Below are 22,656 nucleotides of genomic sequence, written 5' to 3'. Positions count from 1 at the left end.
TGTCATGCGCCCGGTTGTCCAATCATCGCTGCTCTTGGGTGGAGATGAAGCATTGCTAGTTAGCCGGAACAAAACCGGTGCAGGATCCCACTCAGTCCCTCGCAATACAAGTGATTCTGCCATCCGAATCCAGTAGTCTCATTAGGATAATGAGAACCTACGCAACATAGCGCTGCCAATGTTTGGTCAGGCACTTAATTTTCGGGTCCTCCTGATTATCTCTGTCTCACTACATGCAAAGAGACCTCAGTACTTTTTACGGAGACGTCCATGGTATTGAGGATTTTCATCCTCAGCTAAGTAGGGAGGACCTAATGAATGCTGTAGGTTGTTCAAACTTGAACCCTAAAAGGATAATCCCCTTTTGCTGTGCTTATCTCTGAACAAAATTTAGCAGTCATCATGGCGAACCCGCAACGGGTAGCAATTGCAGTCAATATGCGACCGCCCTTTACTGCACATTTATTGGCACATGGCCTAATGGCCCAGGAGGTCCAGTTACATTTATTATTGATTCTATGACGACGGAGTTGCAGTATTTTACTGTATTTGAAAGTAAGGATGTTTATCAATCCAAAGATAATTATGGTGACATGTTTTGCTATAACTATTATGGACATCATTTCATTCACAGAGCAATTACTCCGAAGACTGTTTTTAATTACACACAATGGGAACATTGTCCGACTCCACCACAAGGGAGTTCTAAAACATGTTCTGAAAAATTTACATAGTTCTCTAGGCACAATGTTAAAAATGCTGAGTCCTATTATTTCAAATTGCCAATGATGGAAAATGTACATATATTATTGACAGATACAAAATTCATTTATTCAGATTCCTTTGTTTCCCGGTTGGCTACGGAAGGCTATGAATATTGGTTAAAGTCGTTTGACTTAAAAAGTGTGTGGGGAACAAAAACTGGCAAATAAGAGGAAATGAAGCTTAGTTTAGAGCATGCCTGATACCTGTTCAAATGATATTTTTAAATGAGACTGTACAACAAACAAGTAGTTTAGGCTTAGCAAAAATTAAGGATTTGAATGCACCCAGTATTCCTGCCCCTGCAAAATTTTACAAATGGCAAACGTTTATCAATGCAACAGAAGATCAGCTCAATGAATGGGTCCAAAATGGCACGTTTAATGCTTCTCTTTCACGTCCTGGTGGGTGGTTATTGTGGCCAATAGATACCAATGGGTGTCATAAACCTTTTGAAAACTCCACTGGGGTTTTAGAACAAGTAGGCCTGACCCTCGCTATGTGTCATCTGAACATGCGGGTACCGTAACAACATACAGTGTAGGGAAGCTATGCCAGCAATGGTTGAACATTTCCTCACTAGATGCTGTTGGAGAACACCTCAGTCTCCTGTCTAATAATCATGATCTAAAGAGGGCGGGACGGCCCAAGCCCGGTTGAGAAGCCAATGAGTGCACTGCGGTGCGTGGAATCCAGTGCTCAAAAGCCATCAGAATAGCACATTTTTCTGTGGCTGCAGAAATGAGTAAAAAGTACAATGTGGCTGTGTTTCTGAAAATACCACCTCCATTTGACACCGTCAAAAAGCAAATTCTTGGTGCCAGGTGGACTGCATGTATCAAGGCGTTTAATGACCTCACAGATGCCCTAGAAGAAGTCGATGATAAGAAAATAATTAAGTATTTAAAGATCCTTGCCATTGATGTATAAAAAGTATAAAAAGTGCTGAAGAAAATCTTGCAGACTGGTAGGATATCATACTGTCAGATCAAAGAAGCATTGAGTTCTAATTTCAATCCAAAGCCAAATGTCGAATATGAAAAGTACACTTTCAATCAAGCAAGACAGCAAGCTGGTGAAACAATGGATAGGTTTGCTTGAAAGACTTGACATGCTCATCAAACACTGCAAGTTTAGTGAATTTAACGATACGCCTCAAAGTCATTGATGGCTGTCTTTCAGACTCTCTCAGAAGACCCATGTTGAGAGATGCTTAGTTTATCAAAAATACTAATGGTTGCAAGAGCCAATGAAAGAGGATGTTGACAAGCTGCTGCTCTGGAAGCTGAAACAGCGAAAAATGAATCCACTTTGGACATGAAAAGCAAGCACAAGTACAAGATAGATGCACACAAATCAAAATCTTCAAAGAAAAAAAACGTTCTGCTGGTTTTAATTTCCCCATGAAGGTAAATGTCTAGCCACAGGACATACCTGCAAAGGTTGCGGGAAAAAGAAAACACTTCATAATGATTTACAGAGCGAAAGAGAAATTAAATACATCAGAGCGAGAAGAGAAAATGGACACCAGAAGGCGCCAGATTCATTCTAGCCACACCCACAAGGCAAAGAAGTAGCACCAATTACGACAAGTAGGAATTAGACAAACTTGATCGTTGTCAAGCTCACCCTACAGAGGCTACTCAAAGTCATTGTCAAGCACAAGTGATGAAGATGCACGTGCAATGATTATTTCAACCCCATGTTGGTTTGGCGGCTTGCAAAGAAGAACAAAAAACAACTAAATTCAATTGGACACTGCCACAAGATTACAATAAAAGTTGCCCCATTTTTTTTATCATAGACAGTGGTGCATTGAATAACATCATGTCAGTCAAGGAGTCAATAGCCTGTCTCCTGTGCCAAGCCTCAACCCATCAAACACAAAGGTATACACGTGGGCTGCCTCTAAACTGTTGCAGAGTCAAGGGTCATTTATAGCGTCAATGAGACATAAAGAAGTGTCAGTGCAAGTGCCAATTCACGTTCTTCAAGAAACTTTGTCCAGTGCATGCTTACTCTGTTTTGCCACTGCTGCCGACATGGGACTGATATCTCTCAATTACAACCTTCGCACTCAATCTGAAATTGTGAGTCAGTTTCCATCCTCGTTTTGTGGCCTAGGAAGGCTCAAGACAATGAAAGTGTAACTTCACATTAACATTCACTCTGTTGCCCAGTAGCACCACAGTCACTTTTCACTTGCAGTAAGCTGTTGAGAAGGAAGTAGAAAAGCAGTTGAAGTATGACATAATTGAGCGCTCCACCAGTCCTTTGCCATGGGTTTTGTCCATAGGCCAATGAAGCTATTGAGAGAGAGAAAAAGACATCAAGGTCCACACATAGCGGACATGATCAGGCAACTGAATGGAGCCAAAGCTTTCTCCTCTCTTGACCTGAACAAGGGATATCATCAACTCGAGTTGGAAAATAACTGCAGGTATATCACAAATTTTTTGACTCATGATGGTTTGTTTAGATTCAAAAGGTTGTATTTTGGAGTGTCATCATCTTCAAAATATTTCAGCATGTTATCCGTCAAATAATTCATCCTGTCATGCATGCTTTTAATTACACTAATGGTAGACTGGTATTTGGAGCAATGCAAGAGGGGCATGACAAGGCTCTTAAACAAGCGTGCCAGTAACTTGCTAATGCAGCTCTCTCTCCGAACGCAGCAAAATGTGATTTTCACAAGACCAAACAAATTCTTTTGGCATATATTCTCTGATGTGAGAATACTTTTGGCCAGGATAAATTGCAAGCATTGTCAGCCACCTGTCCCCCTCCACCACAAGAAGTCATCATGCTGCTATAATTCATAGGCATGTCCAGTTATTGCTCAAGGTACATTTGTGACTTTGCTACAGTGAGTGCCCCATTGAGAAAGTTGACAGAACGAAATATCCCGTTCCATTGGTTTGCTGAACGTGGTGAATGCTTCAAAAGAATGAAACATGCAATTGAGAATGCAGCTGAGATGGCCTATTTTGACCCCAAGTTAGATACTGACATCACAGTCGATGAAAGCAAGGTGGGGATGGAGGCAATCCACGCTCAACATAATGATTATCCGAATGCTCTGTGATACACTGTGGCCTATGCCAGTCAAAGCCTGTCTGACATAGAACGTGCTTATTCTAAGCCTTAGAAAGAAAGTCTGGCTGTAGTGTGGGCCTGTGAACACTTTCAAGTGTTTCTATGTGAAAAACGTTTCACTATCATTACAGACCACCAAGAATTGCTCACTATTTTTGGAAACCCAAAAACCAAGATGCCCCCTCCCAACGAGAGGTGGGGGTTGTGACTGCAAGAGTACAACTATTCAACTGTCCGCAAGTCAGGTAAACATTAGAACCCTGCTGATCACTTTTCACGGCTACCACTGCACCATCACAGTGCACCATCCAAAATGGCAGAGAAGTTCAAAAACTTCATTGTGTGGTCCAGCACACCAGCAGCCTTACCCACTGACAGATTATTGCTGCTAATAATGCTGATAAGAACATGCTTATCCTCAAATACATCATTTCAGCTAAATCGTGGCAGAAGAGCACTCAGCATATTGCTGATTATGTTGAATAAAAAAAATACAAAAATCAAGAATGTACAGGATGAACTGTCTGTGTCCAGGAAAGTTATTGTATTTAGAGGCTAGAGAATCATCATACCTGAGGGCCTGACAGTAAGTCACTGAACTAGCCCATGAAAGACATTGCGGCCACCAAAAGAGCCTTAAGAGAGCCTCAAAGTGATGCAGCTTCGATTGACAATGTCTGACTGGGTCCTCTAAATTTGGGAAAGAGTTGCAGTTTATCTCTTTGGGGCCTTAGGAAACAGACATCTTGTGGCAGTCATTGATGAATATTCACATTTTCCTTTAGAAGACAAGTCATCATCAGCAACCCTGAGCGTCTTGATAATGTCTTTGCAGCTGAGGTATCCCTGCCATTCTTAAAGCGGACAATGGTCTGCCGTTCAACAGCAAAGAATTCAAGGAGTTTCTGGTCAGACTAGATATCATGCATCAAAAGAGTACACTTCTGTAACCTCAAGCCAATGGTGTCATGGGTACCCTCAAAAGGTTAATTCAACGAGCATCGGTGGAGGACATCAGGCCCTGTGTTAAGACTTCCATAGGTATCGTTCAACTCCTTACTCCACAACTGGTGAGAGTCCTGCCACCTTGATATTTGGGAGAGTCATTGGAACCAAACTGCCACAGTGGACAATGTACCGAATTTTGAATGTTGATAAGGTTCGTGTGACAGACACTTCTTGAAAGTGCAAAAAGAAAATATATGCCAACCGGCATCAGCAAACTCAGGAAGGCATCTTTGATGAAGGAGACTGGGATCTGGTCAAACTGTAACAAAAGTGGAAAAAACACTCTATTTGCTGTCTATCTTCTGTGGATGGTGATAAGCGCATTGTTCCGTACATTCCAACACACAGGACTCGTCACATTTTAAGCACCTACCTCAACATTTGTCAGCTCCTGCACTTATGAATGAGGAAATCCTGCCTAACAGTCCAGATCAAGCATGAGAACTAGTACTGGTGCCATCAGTGCATAATCAGAGTGCATCTCAACTACTTCATACCACTTGATCTGGCCGACTAGTGCGAGCATCTCAATGACGTACTGAAGAAATATATTGTGACTGCTGTTTATATATATATTTTTTTAATTTAACAAAGGGGAAGCTCTAGTGTCATTTTGGTTCTAGGTGGATTCAGTAGAGGAATTACATAACTTGCTGGGAAATGTTAAGGAGTAGTTATTAATAGTTATGACATGATCAGTGAGTGGTTTGTGATCATCTGCTGAGGAATAAAGACATCTATTACAGAGCTGTGTGTGTGGCATGATCCTTTGCATGCTCACGGGCTAGGGAAGACACAACACCGTTCACCATGGGAGAGGCAGTTCCTGAACCTCTGCAGCCTTTTTGATGCCCACAGTTAAGGAAGGTACCTTCTAGGGTGGTGGTCAGAGGGGTTTTTCATCTCTACCTGCAGAGATGTGTCAAAACCACTGGCATTTAGAACAGCCATGTAATCCACTCTGTCTTAGTCCGCAGGAGGAAACAACTTTCCTGATCAATGCTGTCATAGTCACATATGTGGAATGAATTGAGGCATATGAACGCTGTTGCAGTCCAACCCAAACCTCTAGCAGAAAAAACACTGAGCAAGGTCCTCAGGTGGGTGTCATTCCTGCACCGGGTCCCCTTTTACAGTTTATTGCACTCAACATTAATCTTAGTCATAGATTCCAGGTGTAGTGCAGGAGCTGGTGTTTGTTTTGCCGCTACTGGCTGAGTGTTGGGCTCTGGTGTTGATCTGAAGGAGTGCCCTGCAACACACATCTGAGGTAGACAGCTACCGCTACTAGAGGGAAGAGTAGAGGAGATCTAATTGTAAATTGCAAACAATATCTAGGCATAGAGTGCCTCTTCTTATGTTTCTTGTCTTTGCCCCCGGAAGATTTGGAAAAATGTGATGAGTGCAACTTTGATCTCAATATAAAGCACGACCTGCACAGAGCCCGGAATTTATCACTTGCAATAGAAGCAGGTTTGCCCTCCATTTTTTGATTACTTTTGAGTTAATGAGGCCATGCTGGCTGCATGACTTGGAGTCATGTTTCATCCCTAAACACCACAAACAGACGTTATCGGACATGGACATCTGACCATGATAGAGGCAGCAGCATTTAAACCCTGAACTTTTTGCAGGTGATATTTTCCCTACAACTGCAAAGAGACAGTTTTTTTTAATGAAATACTCAGACAGCAGCTGTGGATCTGCAACAAAGGGCATCGGGTGGCAATACAAAACTCCAGCGACATCCTGCCTCTGCAATAACCCAGGATAAGTCAGAGCAGGCACCATCTGCTGGGTGCATGAGAGCTATTGCAGATTTTTCTCTAACAAATGTTTCTTTATGGTTAAAGCTGTAGCTACCAGGTGAGTCTGAAAGAGGTGACTGGTATTAAGAGGTGACTTACTTTGACAAGCACTGGAGTTCCAAGGAGCAAAGCAGTTGAAGGGTTGCCCCATCAATTATGTGAGGATTACATCATTTAAGTTTGAAATGGGGCTCTGGCTCTTAAGAGGAACACCATTTTTAAGGCCTTCCACAAAAGCTTCAATTACATGGAATTTGAAGATGGATGTCTGTTCCCTACTATGCATGCATGCTACAACTGTAATCAAAAGTAGGCAGATGGCAGTGTATGCTGAGGCAGCCTTTTGGAAATGCAGCAGATGGGGGTCTGTTTATTGATGCAGTAGTGGACAAATCTTTTTCAGTATGCAGCATTAAAGGCATGCTTAAAGGCTTACATGCGTCGTGGAGATTCCAGAGTTCAAGCGACCCAAATTCCAGATCCTCAGGTGCCAAACTGCTAGGTTGACCATTTGGGTTCCTGTGATCTGGGTGTCTGAGCTGCTCCTGATGCTGCATGAGAAGGTCTAGCGACAGAGGTATTTTCTCCAGTGGGCAGATCGACATTTCCAGGACCATGGAGTACCAAGATTGTCTCGCCAAGTTGGCACCCTATGGGTTGAAGGCCATGGAAAGCAGTGTCATTTTGCTGGCCACATACACAACAAGTGTGACAGGAGGTAAACCCTGAGCAAATATTCCAAACCAGTTCATTCACAGTGCATTGCCCATAGACTGTGGGTACCTGGAGGCGAAGCTTTCACATTCCGAGTTTTCAAAGGTTCCAAAAAGTCAATGGTTGGTGTCCCCCATTAGTGCAAGTTTCTGTTGGGGACTTATATGTTCAGTTTCCCTTCGTGAATTTGTTGAAGCAGGTCCGCAAAATCATAGTCCACTCTCATTAAGTATTTACTAGCTAGCAGAGCAAGTTTTCAATGCCAAGTCTCCTAGGTCAGTGAACCCCTATTTCTGGATTTAGTACTTGACTGTCATTTGTCCATCATTATGAGGATTGCTCTGCCCTCAATGAGCTTTAGGAAAGCTGTGAAGTCTAAACAGATGGTCAAGAGTTCCAGGAAGTTGATGTGACAGCCTGGTATTGTGCAGTTTTGTTGCCCTGGTCACATGGTGGAGAAGAGCTCGCCACCCTGTGCATCAGGTTTAGATGGCAATTATTATGTGTGGAACGGAACTGAGAAAACGCCTGCAGAGCAACACATTGTTGCTGTTCCACCATAGGAGAGTATGCTGAGACTTAGCCTTTACCGCTGGATCCATGCACTGGTCTTCAGCTTGTGACCACTACCTCACAAGGCACTCACTCTTCTGGGCGCATATCCCGCTTGGCGTGTGGCACTATGGCACTGCACAATGATGATGATGCCATCGTTCCACAGGAGATGGGATATTTTCATATTGATGGTGAACCTTAGCCTGTGCAGTAAGGACACCACTGTGAATGTACACTAGGCATTGTTGTCTTCTGCTTTTTTTTTTGGTCAGCCAGTAGTTTAACTAGGGAAAGGCGTAACAGGCATTCCTGCACAGGTGATTGGCCTAAAAGCCAGAACCTTTCTGAGTACCATTTGGAACATAGCGACTTCAAAAGGCAGTAATTAACTGGACGTACAAAGGTAAAAATGAAGTTATAGTTAGATTTGGTTCCAACACCGTAAGATAAATTAAAAAAATAATGACATTCATTAAAAAAATACACCATTTCAGTACAGTTTTAATTACAAAATAAAACTGAAAAAAACACTAACATTTGTAAGTTAAGGTTAGCGCCACAATCCATTACAGCTGTCCGCACAACCCATAACACACACTCCAAATACAATGTTTTTACGCACCGAACAGTTATACCTATAATTAAGAACATCTAAAAACATATTCATTAACAATACATACTCAAATCAACAAATAGTACAATGATATACAATACACATTAGGAAGGGCTGCATAATTGCCTGAGTCATTAAAAAAATTTTGTTTAGGAGAACTGTAATGCATCTATCAATCAATATTTCAAAAACTAACTCGGGCAAATTGCTGAATCACCATACACTAACTGAACCAATATAACAAGTGCTTAGGCACTATGGACAAACATAAACCTGATATTATCAAGGTCTGTACCAGTTAAAAAACAGATATAATAGCTAAAACAAGCATTTGGCATTTGCAATGCAACGGGTCTCGCATTATGTCGAGTTAGAGCTATTACCGCTGCCAACTCCTAACCAGACTTTTCTTGTCACATTAAATGAAAAAGAAAAAAAAAAAAAAAAAACGAGCACTATTGCGCTGCGAAATAAAGTGAAAAAGTAGTCCAGAAACCATACAGCCTCGTATGTGTCCAGTAGTTTACCTTGCTCTTGAGGAGGACTAAACACAGGAAAAGGCATGACCTATGCATGCCTTTCACAAATGAAAACAAGCGGATTTTAAAAGGCAAGCCCACGAGCCAATGACAGTGACTCACGTAACATGGGCATGGTTAAAATCCCACTAAAGAGAGATTAGAAGAGGAATAGAGTGTTTTGCGCTCGCCCCTAAAAATAAAGCTACTACTCCAAATCAGTCTGATAGTTTACGTTTTCATGATAAATTCAAGGACACGGTTTTGTGACAATCTATTTACCTCAATCCATGTGCTGCTCAGCATGCTGTGAAAATATTCTACAATGAAAAAAATGTAGGTGTTAATTAGAGCAAAGAGAGAAGCCCCTTTAAATCCAGTTCAAAAATACATACCAAGTCTTGCACAGAGGACACACTTGTGGCACTGGAACTCCTTTCCATCTTGTGAATTAAGGGTGATATCGCAGAGAAACCCACTATAGCAAAATGTGGCAAATAGACAATTAAATTACTATTTGGATGCTGCATACATTTCTACTATAAAAGTAATCATGCCGCAAAAATATTACCGCACCTTCTCATTTCATTTAACGCATGAACATTCTAAATCAAATCTACACATTTGAAACTACTTGCCAAGCTTTAAATTCCACTTTTCTTACATACAAGTGACCCCTAAGGTAGACTCTAGGTAACCCATAGGGCAGGGTGCTATGTAAGTAAAAGGAAGACCATGTGCTTATACGTTTTACATGTCCTGGTAGTGCAAAACTCCCAAAGTCGTTTTTGACTACTGTGAAGCCTGCTCCTCTCATAGGCCAGCATTAGAGATTCCTCAACAGTTTCGCAGAAATATACTGATGAAACCATAGCAACAACATCAACAAAAACAACATTTCCAGTGGATGACATGTCATGGGCTGGCCCTCACTAGAAGTACAGGATACAACCATCAGGAACAGTACACAGCATGTGTATCTGCAGCTACATATGCCATCGCACACACACATATATATATTTTCCACATATATATATATATATATATATATATATATATATATGGAAAATGTCACTTACCCGGTGTACATCTGTTTGTGGAATGTAGTGCTGCAGATTCACATGCTATGCATAGCTCTTCCGACATCTAGTGTTGGGCTCAGTTTTACAAGTTGTTTTTCTTCGAAGATGTCTTCTCGGAGTCACGGGATCGAGGACTCATCCTCTCGGTTACAGTGCGCATGGGCATCGACTCCATTGTTAGATTGTTTTCCCGCAAAGGGTGAAGGAAGGAGTGATTGTATTCTTTTACTCAAAGAGATGTCCATGCAAATGTAAATGTATATACAGATGTACAAATGTTAAAACTTAAACGACTACAGGCTTCCGGGGAGGAGGGAGGGTGCATGTGAATCTGCAGCACTACCCGTCCTGCTTTTATGAGGGCCATAAATCATTATGTCATATTGTTGTTATGAGTGATTAAAATTGTGATGAACGCTATATCTCCCCTGAGATTAGCAGACCTTGGGTTTGTGATTCACATTGATACATTTGTGTCATATATCGATTTGTATCTTAACAACCTTATACTTGATGATAAATTTCCTGTTACATGCCGTTCACTCCTTTGCTTTCAATCAGTCTTGTGTTTTGGTCCTTTGCCGTTATTCCTTTTTTTAAGTAGGAGGGTACTCGTTTCCCTTTAGGCTTAACTCGCTACCTTGTTTAATCCTTGTGTCCAGCTCTCCGGCGGACCAGGGCTGCGAGTGCAGTGTTTCTGAGTACCTCCCCCGACTGCCTTACCCTGCCGTGAGACATCCCAAGGTAAGTAGCCCTGCCACCCGGCTGCATTGGGTGTGGCCTTTGTAGTTCTTTATCTCTCCTTTCCGCCACACCGCCTTTTGGGTTACCGCTCAAGGGCGGCTCCCCCTCGGAGTTATTTGCAGCCTGCTAGCTGTAAGGCGGCCCATAGGTTATTCCAGAAAACCTCTGTCCCTTGGTGGGACAGGTGTACCCAATACGTCGCAAAGTATTCTGGTCTCTGTAGGTTGATCAGCCCATGCCTAATGCTCTCCCAGCCGTTTTGGATGCAAAACTTTTTAGCTGCCACATTCAGTTTTTTCTGTGACCTATCCAATGCGCCCGCTGAAATGGCCCCCCTCCAATTCTTTCTGGGAATGATTTCTGACCAAATCAAAGTGGCATTGCCCAGGCGCCTTGCTGCTGACGCGAGGTTTGACCTAATGCTTTCCATCAGTCATCTCCTGCCAGGCTGCGGCAGTTCGTTTCCCCCCAGGTGTATTATCAGCACGTCGGGTTCCGGCTGTTGGGAAGTGTTCCCATTTCATGCCTGGGAAACTGAACCATTTTAAGTTTGTCCGCTGTGGGCGTTGACCGCACGTGGGGCCGCCCGACTCCCACCAGGTCTGGGTTCTGTGCACAAAAGAATGCCCGAATACCCATGCCGTTCTGTATTCACCAGCATGTGAAAAAGGACAATGTGGGTCTGGTTGTTGCGGATAGCACCGATCATCTCTACGCTGTCTCCTGATGTTAGCTTTGTAGGCATTGGAGCTCCATCTCCTGACTGCTTTTATGCCAGGCTCTGGCATGCCGTGACGCGCTGCTGTAGTTGCCGCCCCTATCCTGAAGGACTGGGTGCCAAATTTGTTAGCGGGGAGCCCCACGCTAGTCAGTGCCCTCCTGAGTACCGCTTTGAACTGGAATATACTCAAGCAGTTCCCATTCTTGTGTTTTAGGAGTGCCCCTTGCCCCTCTGGACTTAGCTGCAAGAGCTCCTGTGTGCTGCAGACTGGGCATACTTTGTGGTCATCTAGGCATTTCAGCTCTACTTTTGCCCCGGTTTAGTACGATTGAGGTAAAACGCCAACGCTCTTTTTGGGTCCAGACAGTTGAGTCTCTCCTCCTCATGGGAAGGATCTGGGGGAGTGTAGAAGGTAGGCAAAGTGATGGACTGGCCTACATGAATTGGTGTAACCAACTTAGGAAGGAAGGAAGCTCTAAAGTGTAACACTTCTTTGTCAGGGTGTACAGACAAATATGGAGGTTTTGAAGAAAGGGCCTGAAGCTCACTCACACTGCGAGCAGAGGTGATAGCGACCAGAAAGACAGTTTTGAAGGTGAGGAACCGCAAGGGACAATTATGCATTGGCTCAAAGGGGGTTCACATCAAATAAGTAAGTATAAGATTAAGATCCCACTGAGGCATGATAAATGGAGTGGGAGGAAATAAGTGGGTGAGCTCTTTTAGGAACCTACAAGAGGAGATTGAAAGAGTGAGGGCTGATCAGGTAGCCTAAGAAAGGCGGAAATGCAGATAAATACCTTTTAGGGGTGCCCAAAGCAGAGCCCTGCTGGGCTAAAGAAAGAATCAACTGAAGAACCTCTGACAGAGGGGCAGAAAGGGGATCAACAGATTTGTTGGTACACCATGCCACAAATGTATTCCAACGACAGGCGTATACAGTTTTAGTCAATGGACGCCCGGCTGCCAAGATAACATTGCAAACTTCGGGTGTAAGGGCAAAAGCCATTAACTGTTGCTGCTCAATCTCCACGCATGAAGGCGGAGGTTGGACAGGTTTGGGTGCAGAACCGTTCCCTGTTGCTGCGACCGAAGATCCGCCCGACGAGGCAGTCTGAGTGGAGGATCCATGAACATGCTCAATAGTTCTGGATACCACACTCTTCGAACCCAGTTCAGAGCCACCAAGATGTCCTAGGCCAGGTCGTTACTGATTTTCTGGAGAACTCTGGGCAGAAGAGGGATAGGCGAGGAGGCGTAAAGGAGTACGGAACGCCACTCGAGACGAAAAGCGTCTCTGAGCAAGTGACGCCTTGGAAACTGCTGACATTGCACGTTCTCTGCAGAGGCAAACAGATATAACCAGGGCTCTCCCCACTTGTGAAAGAGACCTTGCGCCACCTCCGGATGGAGACCCCATTCATGATCGTCTGTGCGTCGACGGCTGAGTTTGTCCGCTCTGGCATTGAGAGAGCCCGCCAGATGTTGAACCATCAGGGTAATGCCCCGATGTTCCAGCCATGTCCAGAGGCTCCTGAAAAAGGGTCCAGGACCCTACCCGCCCTGTTTGTTGCAGTACCACGTGGCAGTAATATTGTCCGTGAACACCTGTGCCACTTTCCCTTTGAGAGAGGGAAGGAATGCTTTCAACACAAGCCTGATTGCCCGGAGCACCAGCAGATTTATATGGAGCCTGACTCTGCCGGAGACCAGAGGCCTCTGATCTCCGCCTCTCCCATGTGGCTGCCCCAACCCAGAAGTGACGCATCTGTCATTATAGAGAGATCTGGTTGGGGAAGGGAGAGGAATCTGCCGTTAACCTAATTTGGATTCAAAAGCCACCACTGCAGGTCTTTTGCAGTCCCCTCCGAGATCTGGACCATGTCGGAGAGATTCCCCTGATGCTGCGCTCACTTAACTTCAGGTCCCACTGCAGAGCCCGCATATGCCATCTGGCATGTGTTACTAGCAGGATGCAGGAGGCCATGAGACCCAGCAGCCTCCGAGTCAGTCTCACTGAAACCCAAGACCGAGACTGAAAGATCGGAATCATAGCCTGAATGTCTTGAACTCGCTTTTCGGGAGGATAAGCCCGAAACTGCACTGTGTCCAGAACAGCTCCAATCAAAGGGAGTGTCTGAGAGGGAGTCAGGTGTGACTTAGGCACGTTTATAGTGAAGCCCAGCATGTGCAGGACGTTGCCCATAGTCTGAAGGTGGGAGACGAATGTCTGGGGGTGAGTCCGCCTTCAACAGCCAGTCATCGAGGTAGGGGGAAGACTGAGACCCCTAACCTGCGCAGATGAGCTGCAACCACCACCATCACTTTTGTGAATACCCAAGGGGCGCTGGTAAGGCCGAAGGGGAGCATGGTAAACTGAAAGTGCACGTGACCTAACTCGAACAGTAGGTAACGTCTATGGGCAGGCAGGATGGGGATGTAGAAATAAGCGTCCTGCAAGTCCAACGCTACCATCCAGTCTCCTGGGTCTAAGGCAGATAGAACCTGAGCCAGGGTGAGCATTTTGAATATCTCCAAGTAGTTCAGGTCCCGAAGGTCTAGGACAGGACGTAAGCCCTTGCCCTTCTTTGGTATCAGACAGTAGCGGGAATAACAACCACAACCTACTTCTGGCACAGGGACCCTTTCTATAGCTCCCTTGGCCAAGAGAGCCGCAACTTCCTGGCGGAGAAGCACCAAATGATCATCCTGAAGATGATGGAAGGATGGTGGCATGTGTGGTGGTGCAGATTCGAAAGGGAGGGAGTAGCCCTTCGGAATGATCTGCAAAACCCACCCGTCCGTGGTGATATGTTCCCAGTGGGGCAGGTGATGGCGGATCCTACCACCAACTGGGTGGGAGTGAGGGCACGACTAGGAGGGTTTGGAGGCTGCAGCGGGAGCAGAGGTGGACTGGACAGACCTCTGGTTCCCTGTACCACGGCCACGTGGGATTCCGCGTCCTTGGCCACACATAGGCCGGCCAGTGTGCGTGGCACAGTAGCTGGGTAGAGGACACAACAGGGCGCCCCTTCCGTGTCCACAAAAGCCACGAAAAGCGGACTGTGGTGGACGAGTGGCCGAGGAAAGAGCCGTAGCCCGGGAATCCTTGAATCTCTCCAAGGCCGAGTCCGCTGTGACATCAAAGGGCATGTCCATGAGTGACTGTCTGCCCAGAGAGTCGGTCATATCCAGCCCACAACGGATTGTGAACTTCGCTGCGTCTCTCCCATTGTTCAGTGCTTAGGAGACGATAGAACAGGCCTCCTACAGTATCTGCGGCAGGACTTGCGCAACGGTATCCCACAGGGAGTGGGTATAACGGCCTAAAAGGCATGCAGTGTTCACAGACTGCAGCGCTAGAATGGGGGAAGAAAACAACGTCTTGCCAAACTGTTCCAGCCTTTTGGATTCCCTATCCGGGGGTGCAGAAGGGAATGCACCTGAAGAAGAGGAAGCCTGGAAAACAAGATGCTCAGGCGTGGGGTGTTGGGACATGAATTTTGAGTCGTTCAGTGCGGGTCGATGGCGGCGAGCGATAGTCCTGTTCACAGGAGCCCCTGTGTTGGGTTTGGACCATGTACCCAAAAGGACATCGGTGATGGCCTCATTGAATAGTAAAAGAGGTTCTGAAGTAGAAGCCCCAGGCTGAAGTACCTCCGTCAGGAGATTAGACCTGACTTCTACAGTAGGTAGCTCAAGGCCGAGGACCTCAGCTGCCCTACTGACCACCATACCATAAGTTGCTCCCTCTGCTGTAGCCACGGTAGGAGGAGACCGCATTCTAGCATCTTGAGAAGTATCCAGACCACTGGTTTCGCTCAAATCCTGTGCCCAGTCTATAGCAGGGTCAGCCTGGTATTCATAAGGGTCCAGGGACCCCTCCAATTCCTCCCCATATTTGTACCCATAGGAAAGGGTCCGAATCCGACCTGGGGAGAATAGGCCCCACCGAAGCCAGCCGACGCCCCTCCGACTAAGTCGGCGGGGATAAGAATTGGGTTGACGTCGATAGTGGGCACTACCGATGTCGGGAGTGTCGATAATCGACCCGACACCGGGGAATGTCTTGAAGGTGCAACCGGCGCGGATCTGCGCACGGATCCAGAGGTGACCTCGGTGGATGGGGCCAAAGCTGCCGACGCAGAACCCAAAGGCCCCTCAGCCAAACCCCTTGGGCCCGAAGGCACCGTATCGGGGTAGGCCCGCCCAAAGATGAGGCTCCCGGCCTCGTAAAACTCTTTCAGTTGGGCGGGGGTCGGTCCGGCTCCGGGAAACGTGAGGTCGACCCAGACGCAGGCTCCAAGGACGGAGGCCTAGTGCGTGGACGCTCAGCCCACATCAGCCGAGCGACGGGGTGGAGTCGGAAAGCGATGGGACTTTTTAGACTTCTTCTTCTTCTTACCTTGACCCGAGGATTTCGAAGAAGACGAGTGGTGATGACTCCGTGACCGATCTCGAGACCTTCCACACAAGGCTTGAACCCTGTCTTCAGGGACATCTCGACACACCAAAGTCATACACAAAAAACTTTGACAAAAGGTCGGAGTCAGCCAAAAAATAGCCTATGGTAGCTCTTCTCCGGATCAGCAATTGCCGCGGAAAAAACTGGCGTCACAGCGCGAGGGCGGCATCTATGTACTACTCCCGACGTCATCACAGCAACCATGATGCCTACGGAGTCGGCCAACGCCACCTACTGACGCGCACGGGTATTGCTCGAAGAAAAATCTCCGGATCCAGTCGGACGCCTGGCGGAAAATTCTAAGGTAAGGAATCTGAAACTAGAAATCTCTATCAGATACACATGCTATGCGTAGACTACAAAGCAGTTAGTCCTCCCAAAAAAAGCGGTGGCTAGCCTGTAGGAGCTGAAGTTGTTTGAAATAGTGTTCTTAAGACAGCTCGGCCTACAGTGGCTTGTTGCTGTGAGAAAACATCAACACAGTAGTGTTTTGTAAATGTATGAGGAGTGGACCATGTAGCTGCTTTACATATATCAACCATTGGTACGTTTCATAAAAATGCCATTGACGCACCTTTCTCTCTTGTAGAATGTGCTCAAGGAGTGATCTTTTTGCTTTGATATAGCATGCTAAACCTTGTTTTGATATAGGATTACCTTTATGTGGTTGTTGGAAAGCAACAAAAAGTTGACTTGTTTTCCTAAAATCTTTGGTTCTAGCTATATAGTACATAAGAGCTCTTTTGAGATCTAGGGTATGAAGAGCTCTTTCTGCCACAGAGTCTGGCTGTGGAAAGAAGACTGGCAATTCCACTGTTTGGTTGATGTGAAACGGAGATACTACTTTTGGATTTGTTCTAAGTACAACTTCATATTTGTGCACTTGGAAAAAAGGTTCTTCAAGAGTGAACGCTTGTATCTCACTAATTCTCCTTAAAGAGGTAATAGCTACAAGGAAGGTGACTTTCCATGTTAAAAATTTATTATGACAAGAGTGCATGGGTTCAAAAGGTGGTCCCATGAGTCTGGTAAGTACAATATTTAAATTCCACGATGGAACAGGTGGTGTGCTAGGTGGAATAATGCATTTTAATCCTTCCATCAAGGCTTTAATAACTGGAACTCTGAACAGAGAAGTATGTTGAACAGTCTGCAAGTATGCAGTTATTGCAGGAAGGTGTATTTTGATGGATGAGAAAACCAAATAAAATTTTTGCAAATGAAGTAAATAGCATACAATATCTTGTATAGATAATGTAAGTGGATCAGTGTTTTTAGATTGACAGTAGTAAACAAATCTTTTCCACTTGTTTCCGTAGCATTGTCTAGTAGTAGGTCTACATGCTTGTTTAATTACTTCCATACATGCTGGTGGAAGTTTTAGGTAACCAAATTCTATGACTTCAGGAGCCAAATTGCTAGATTGAGAGCATTGGGGTTTGGATGCCTGATTTGACCTTTGTTCTGTGTCAACACACCGGGTCTGTTTGGGAGTTTGGAATGAGGTACTACAGACAGATATAGAAGTGTTGTGTACCAATGCTGGCGTGCCCATGTTGGTGCTATGAGAATCATGGTGAGCTTTGTTTGAACGTAGTTTGCTGACCAGAAAGGGAAAAAGTGGGAGAGGGGGAAAAGCGTAAGCAAATATCCCTGACCAATTGATCCATAGAGCACTGCCCTTGCATAGGCGATGTGGGTGTCTGTATTCAAAGTTTAGGCATTTTGCATTTTCGCTTGTTGCGAATAGATCTATCTCTGGTGTTCCCCACTTCTGAAAGTACTTTTGATGTACTTGGGAGTGAATCTCCCACTCGTGTGTTTGTTGGTGATTTTGGCTTAGGAGATCTGCCAGTTGATTATCTATCCCTGGAATGTATTGTGCTAATAGATTAATAAGATTGTGAACTGTCCATTTCCATATTGTTTGGGCTAGTAGGGACAGTTGAGATGAATGTGCCCCGCCCTGTTTATTTAGGTAATACAAGGTTGTCACATTGTCTGTTTTTATTAGAACATTCTTCTGTTTGAGAAAAGGTTGAAACGATTTTAGGGCAAGAAATACAGCTAATAATTCTAAGTGGTTTATGTGAAGCTGTTTCTGTTTGGCATCCCATTGCCCTTGAATGGTCTGATTGTTGAGGTGATCTCCCCAACCGATGATTGATGCGTCTGTTGTGATTATGGTCTGAGGCACAGGGTCTTGAATGACCGCTCCTTCATTAGATTGCTGCAATTCCACCACTGAAGGGACATATGTGTTTGGCGGTCCATCAACACTAGATCTTGAAGTTGACCGTGTGCCTGCGACCACTGTTGCGAGAGGCACTGTTTTAAGGGCCTCATATTTAGTCTTGCATATGGAACTATAGCTATGCAAGATGCCATCATTCCTAGAATCTTCATGATAAATCTTACAGTATATTGTCGATTTGGCTGTATGTGTGATATGAGATTTTGGAAAGCTTGTATCCTTTGTGTATTTGGGTAAGCTAGAGCTTTTTGAGTATTCAGGATAGCACCTAGGTAAGGTTATACCTGTGCTGGTTGAAGGTGTAATTTTTGGTAATTGAGAGTGAACCCTAGCGTATGCACGGTTTCGATCACATAATGAGTGTGTTGTTGACATTGGATAAATTTGCATCATTTTATTAGCCAATCGTCTAGATATGGAAAGACGTGGATGTGTTGTCTTTTTAAGTAGGCTGCTACTACAGCTAGACATTTTGTGAACACTCTTGGAGCTGTTATGCCGAATGGCAACACTTTGAACTGGTAATGTTTTCCTGCTATGACGACCCTGAGGTATTTTCTGTGAGCTGGATGGATGGGTACGTGGAAATACGCATCTGAGGTTTAGAGCAGTCATCTAGTCTTGTTTTTGTAGTAGTGGAATGACATCTTGCAGAGTTACCATGTGAAAATGTTCTGACAGGATGTATAGATTAAGGGGCCTGAGGTTCAAGATGGGCCCGAGTGTGTTGTCTTTTTTGGGAATGAGGAAGTAAAGTGAGGATACTCCTGTCCCTTTTTGAGAAGGTGGAACCAATTCTATTGTGTGTTTTAATAGTAGAGATTGTACCTCTTGTTGCAACAGAACGCTGTGTTCTGGGGACAACTTGTGGTATCGTGGTGGAATGGTTGGAGGGATGGAGATTAATTCCAGGCAATAGCCACTGCGGATAATTGATAACACCCAATTGTCTGTGGTGATATTTTGCCAATGAGAGAGGAATTGGTGTAGTCTTCCCCCCACAGGAGAAGCGTGGAGTGGAAGGGTGGGAAGGAAGTCACTGCTTAGGTTGTGTAGTGGTTTGTTTTGAGGTTTGGAATTTACCTCTGCTCCTAAAATATTGTCCTCTATAGGACCCTCTAAACCCCCCTCTTTGATATTGGGTTTGTTGTCCCCGCTTTGTTTGGGAGGTGGAAGCATCAGAGAACTGCGGCTTAAAACCCCCTCTACGAAAGGAGCCTCTAAAATGGTGTGGTGTATAAAGCCCCTATTGCTTTCGCAGTATCTGAGTCTTTTTCTCAGTTTCTCAATAGTGGTGTCTACTTTTGGGACAAATAGATGTTTCTTGTCAAAAGGAATATTAAGTATTGCCTGTTGAATTTCTGGTTTAAAACCAGAGGAGCGCAGCCATGCATGACTTCTAATTGTGATGGCAGTATCAGCAGCATCGAGGGCAGACCTTATCTGGTTATTGCTTATAGCTTGTCCCTCTTCCACAACCTGTTAGGCTCTCTTTTGATGCACCTTTGGTATGTGCTGTATAAGATCTTGCATCACGTTCCAATGGTCCTTGTCATATCTGGCTAAAAGTGCCTGAGAATTGGCAATTCTCCATTGGTTAGCCACTTGTGTGGTGACACTTTTCCCAGCTGCATCAAATTTCCGACTCTCTTTATCAGGAGGAGGTGCGTCTCTTGATGATTGGCTGTTTGCTCTTTTCCTTGGCGCACTGACTACCACTGAGTCTGGAGGGACCTGATGAGTGATATTGTCTGGGTCCGTAGGGGCAGGCTTATTTTCTTTTATCAATTCTAGGGGTGATGACCCTAGCTTTGACAGGCTCATTAAAAATGTGGTCAGCATGTTTAACCATTCAGTGCAACATCGGGAGACACTGGCCCCGGAATGAGTGGAAGTTAGGGGTTAAGAATGCATAAGTACTCCATGAAAAGCTGCTGCTCTAGAGATCACTTGAGTGGAGGCAGTGGTGTCTTCTGGAGGAAAAGGTTTAGATGGGTAGAGGTCCGGATCATTGTCTGGAATGGGATCAGGGTCATAGAGATCCCATGGGTCTACTGTATCTCCATGTGAACATAATTAATGTATTGGAGAAGGCAATGGTGGTGGACTATTGTGAGGTGAAAAAGAAAGCTGGGGAGAGTGAGGAGGAGAAGTAGGAAGAGGTACTGGTTTCTCCTTTTGTTTCTGCACCTTTGCAGGTGGTTGAACAGAATCTAACTCCTCTTGAAGGGCCAGCTTTCTTTCGGACTTTAAAGGAGGTGCAGTGACGATTAGTCCAGTCTACTTGTGTATATGGATTCTCGATTGTCTTTCAGCCATAACCTCTAAAATTGGCTCAATCTCAGTCTCTTCTTCAGAAGCTTTATGAGATTCCAGCATAGGCTTTGAAATTTGCTTTAATTTTCTCGAAAGTCCCTGTTCCTCTGTGTATGAGGATTTTTTCGTCTCCGAAGTTTGGATCTTTTTCAGCCCCGAAAAAGTAGTTTGCTGTTTCGGCTCTGAAACAGAGTGCCGAATTTTCAACTCTGAGGAATGTTTTTTTTTTTACTGGAGTCTGAAGCTTAAGTGGATTTACTCGACTCTGAGATGGACGGAGGAGTGGCCTTTTTCGACGCCGACCCGAAGGTCAATCGCCACAAGTCTGTTTTCGCGCCGAACTATTGCCTTTCGGCAGCGGTGTACCCAAGGCCTTTGGATGTTTTTTATGTAGGAGTGTAGGGGCAGACATACTCACATGCTGGCCAGCTGCGATGGGTCTATCATCTTCCAATTCCTGTTCGGAGTCAGTGTCTCGGATGGAGACTGCTGTCTGCGCCTGCTCTTCCTCAGTGACATCGAGATGTTCGGTGCTTTTCGGTGCCATTTCCAGTCTTCGGGCTCTGCGATCTCTCAGGGTCTTCTTTGGTCGAAACGATCGACAGGCCTCGTACTCTTCCTCCCGATGGTCTGGAGAAAGGCACAAATTACAAACCAGGTGTTGGTCTGTATAGGGGTACTTCACGTGGCACAGAGGGCAGAATCGGAATGGAGTCCAATCCATCAGGCTTTCCACGCGGTAGGCTCGAAGAGGCCAGAGTTGGGGTTGCACACGCCCAGAAGGGCAAGATGAAGGTTCCACCAGTACTACCCGGTCGATGCTAGATGGAAAACGCGATCGAAACAGTACCGGCAAATACGTTTTTTGAGGTTTTCTGATTCTAAATCTCAAAACGAAAGGAAACACATCCGAACCCGAGAGCGGAAAGAAAACAATATAACAATGGAGTCTATGCCCATGCGCACTGTAACCGAGAGGAGGAGTCACTTGATCCTGCGAGTCCGAGAAGACTTCTTTGAAGAAAAACAACTTGCAACACTCCGAACCCAACTCTAGATGTCAGAAGAGCTATGCTTAGCATGTGCTTCTGCAGCTACACATGCCATCGAACATATTTTATATATATATACACACACACACACACACACACACACACACACACACATTCATACACAGTAATAACTAGTAATTAGCATTAGTAAGAACTACAGGGGAGGGCCAAACCATTAACTAAAATCATGGAATGCAAAGGGAAGTCCCCCACCCAAGGATATGGAGTCATAAGAGGGGAACTGGGAGGACACGGGACCCAAGAGGTGAGTACGTAGGTGACCCACAGCGACTATGAGAGAAGAGCTAAGTACCTGGTCTTCCCAAGGACTAACAAGAGGACTTGTGCAAGAACAGCACCAGGCCAGAGGAACTAAAGGGTGCATTCATGAAGAAGACGACCAACAAAAGAAGGGGACAGAGTCCAGTCCACTATGGAGGATCCAGACGGGTCAGGAGCCACTACCCACTCTTCTGTGGATGAAGATCCTGGACTACGGGGGAAGAAAATCAGTTGTGGAGCTAAGGAGCTGCAGAGAAGTCCTTGGAGCCATGCAGACGATGCCCCACGTCGGTCACTGGATTGCAGTCGGTCAGTGGTCAGAAGGACCACCAACAAATCTTGGCAAATGCAAATTGGAGCAAAAGAGGAGTTGCAAGGCTGAAGAGGACCAACAAGGTCCAGGGAACTCAACCCTTGGAGGGGAGTCCTGGTTGACCCTCTCCGGTTGGGAGAGCCAGCAGAAGCATTCACAGCCCCCCCACAGGCAACCCACTGGAGCAGGCACATTAGGTTGCAGTAAGGCCCAACCAGCATCCCTGGAGAGGAGCCGCACGTCGCTGGAGCAGCAGAGGCGAGACTGTCTTTGCAAGGATAATGTGCTGGAGGTCATGGCGACTCGAAGCCTGAAGATCCCTTGGAGCAGAAGACAACAATCCTTGGTCG

General features: G+C 45.4%; 1 protein-coding gene across 3 annotated transcripts in view; it reads right to left on the bottom strand.

The window, feature by feature from the left end:
• The window catches only part of IBTK (inhibitor of Bruton tyrosine kinase), a 487,897-nt gene that overhangs the window by 272,511 nt on the left and 192,730 nt on the right, over positions 1–22,656 (bottom strand). For all 3 annotated transcript variants that reach the window (XM_069235618.1, XM_069235620.1, XM_069235619.1), the window contains exons 16-17: positions 9,473–9,555; positions 9,360–9,397 (exon numbers count right to left, since the gene is read on the bottom strand). In XM_069235618.1, the coding sequence (XP_069091719.1) occupies positions 9,360–9,397; positions 9,473–9,555 (121 nt within the window). The remainder of the gene's footprint in view (positions 1–9,359; positions 9,398–9,472; positions 9,556–22,656) is intronic.

The sequence above is a fragment of the Pleurodeles waltl genome, chromosome 5 (genome assembly GCF_031143425.1).
Source record: "Pleurodeles waltl isolate 20211129_DDA chromosome 5, aPleWal1.hap1.20221129, whole genome shotgun sequence".
Taxonomy (NCBI): Eukaryota; Metazoa; Chordata; class Amphibia; order Caudata; family Salamandridae; genus Pleurodeles; species Pleurodeles waltl.
The sequence above is the reverse complement of the archived record's forward strand: the minus strand, read 5'-3'. Positions and strand labels throughout refer to the sequence as shown.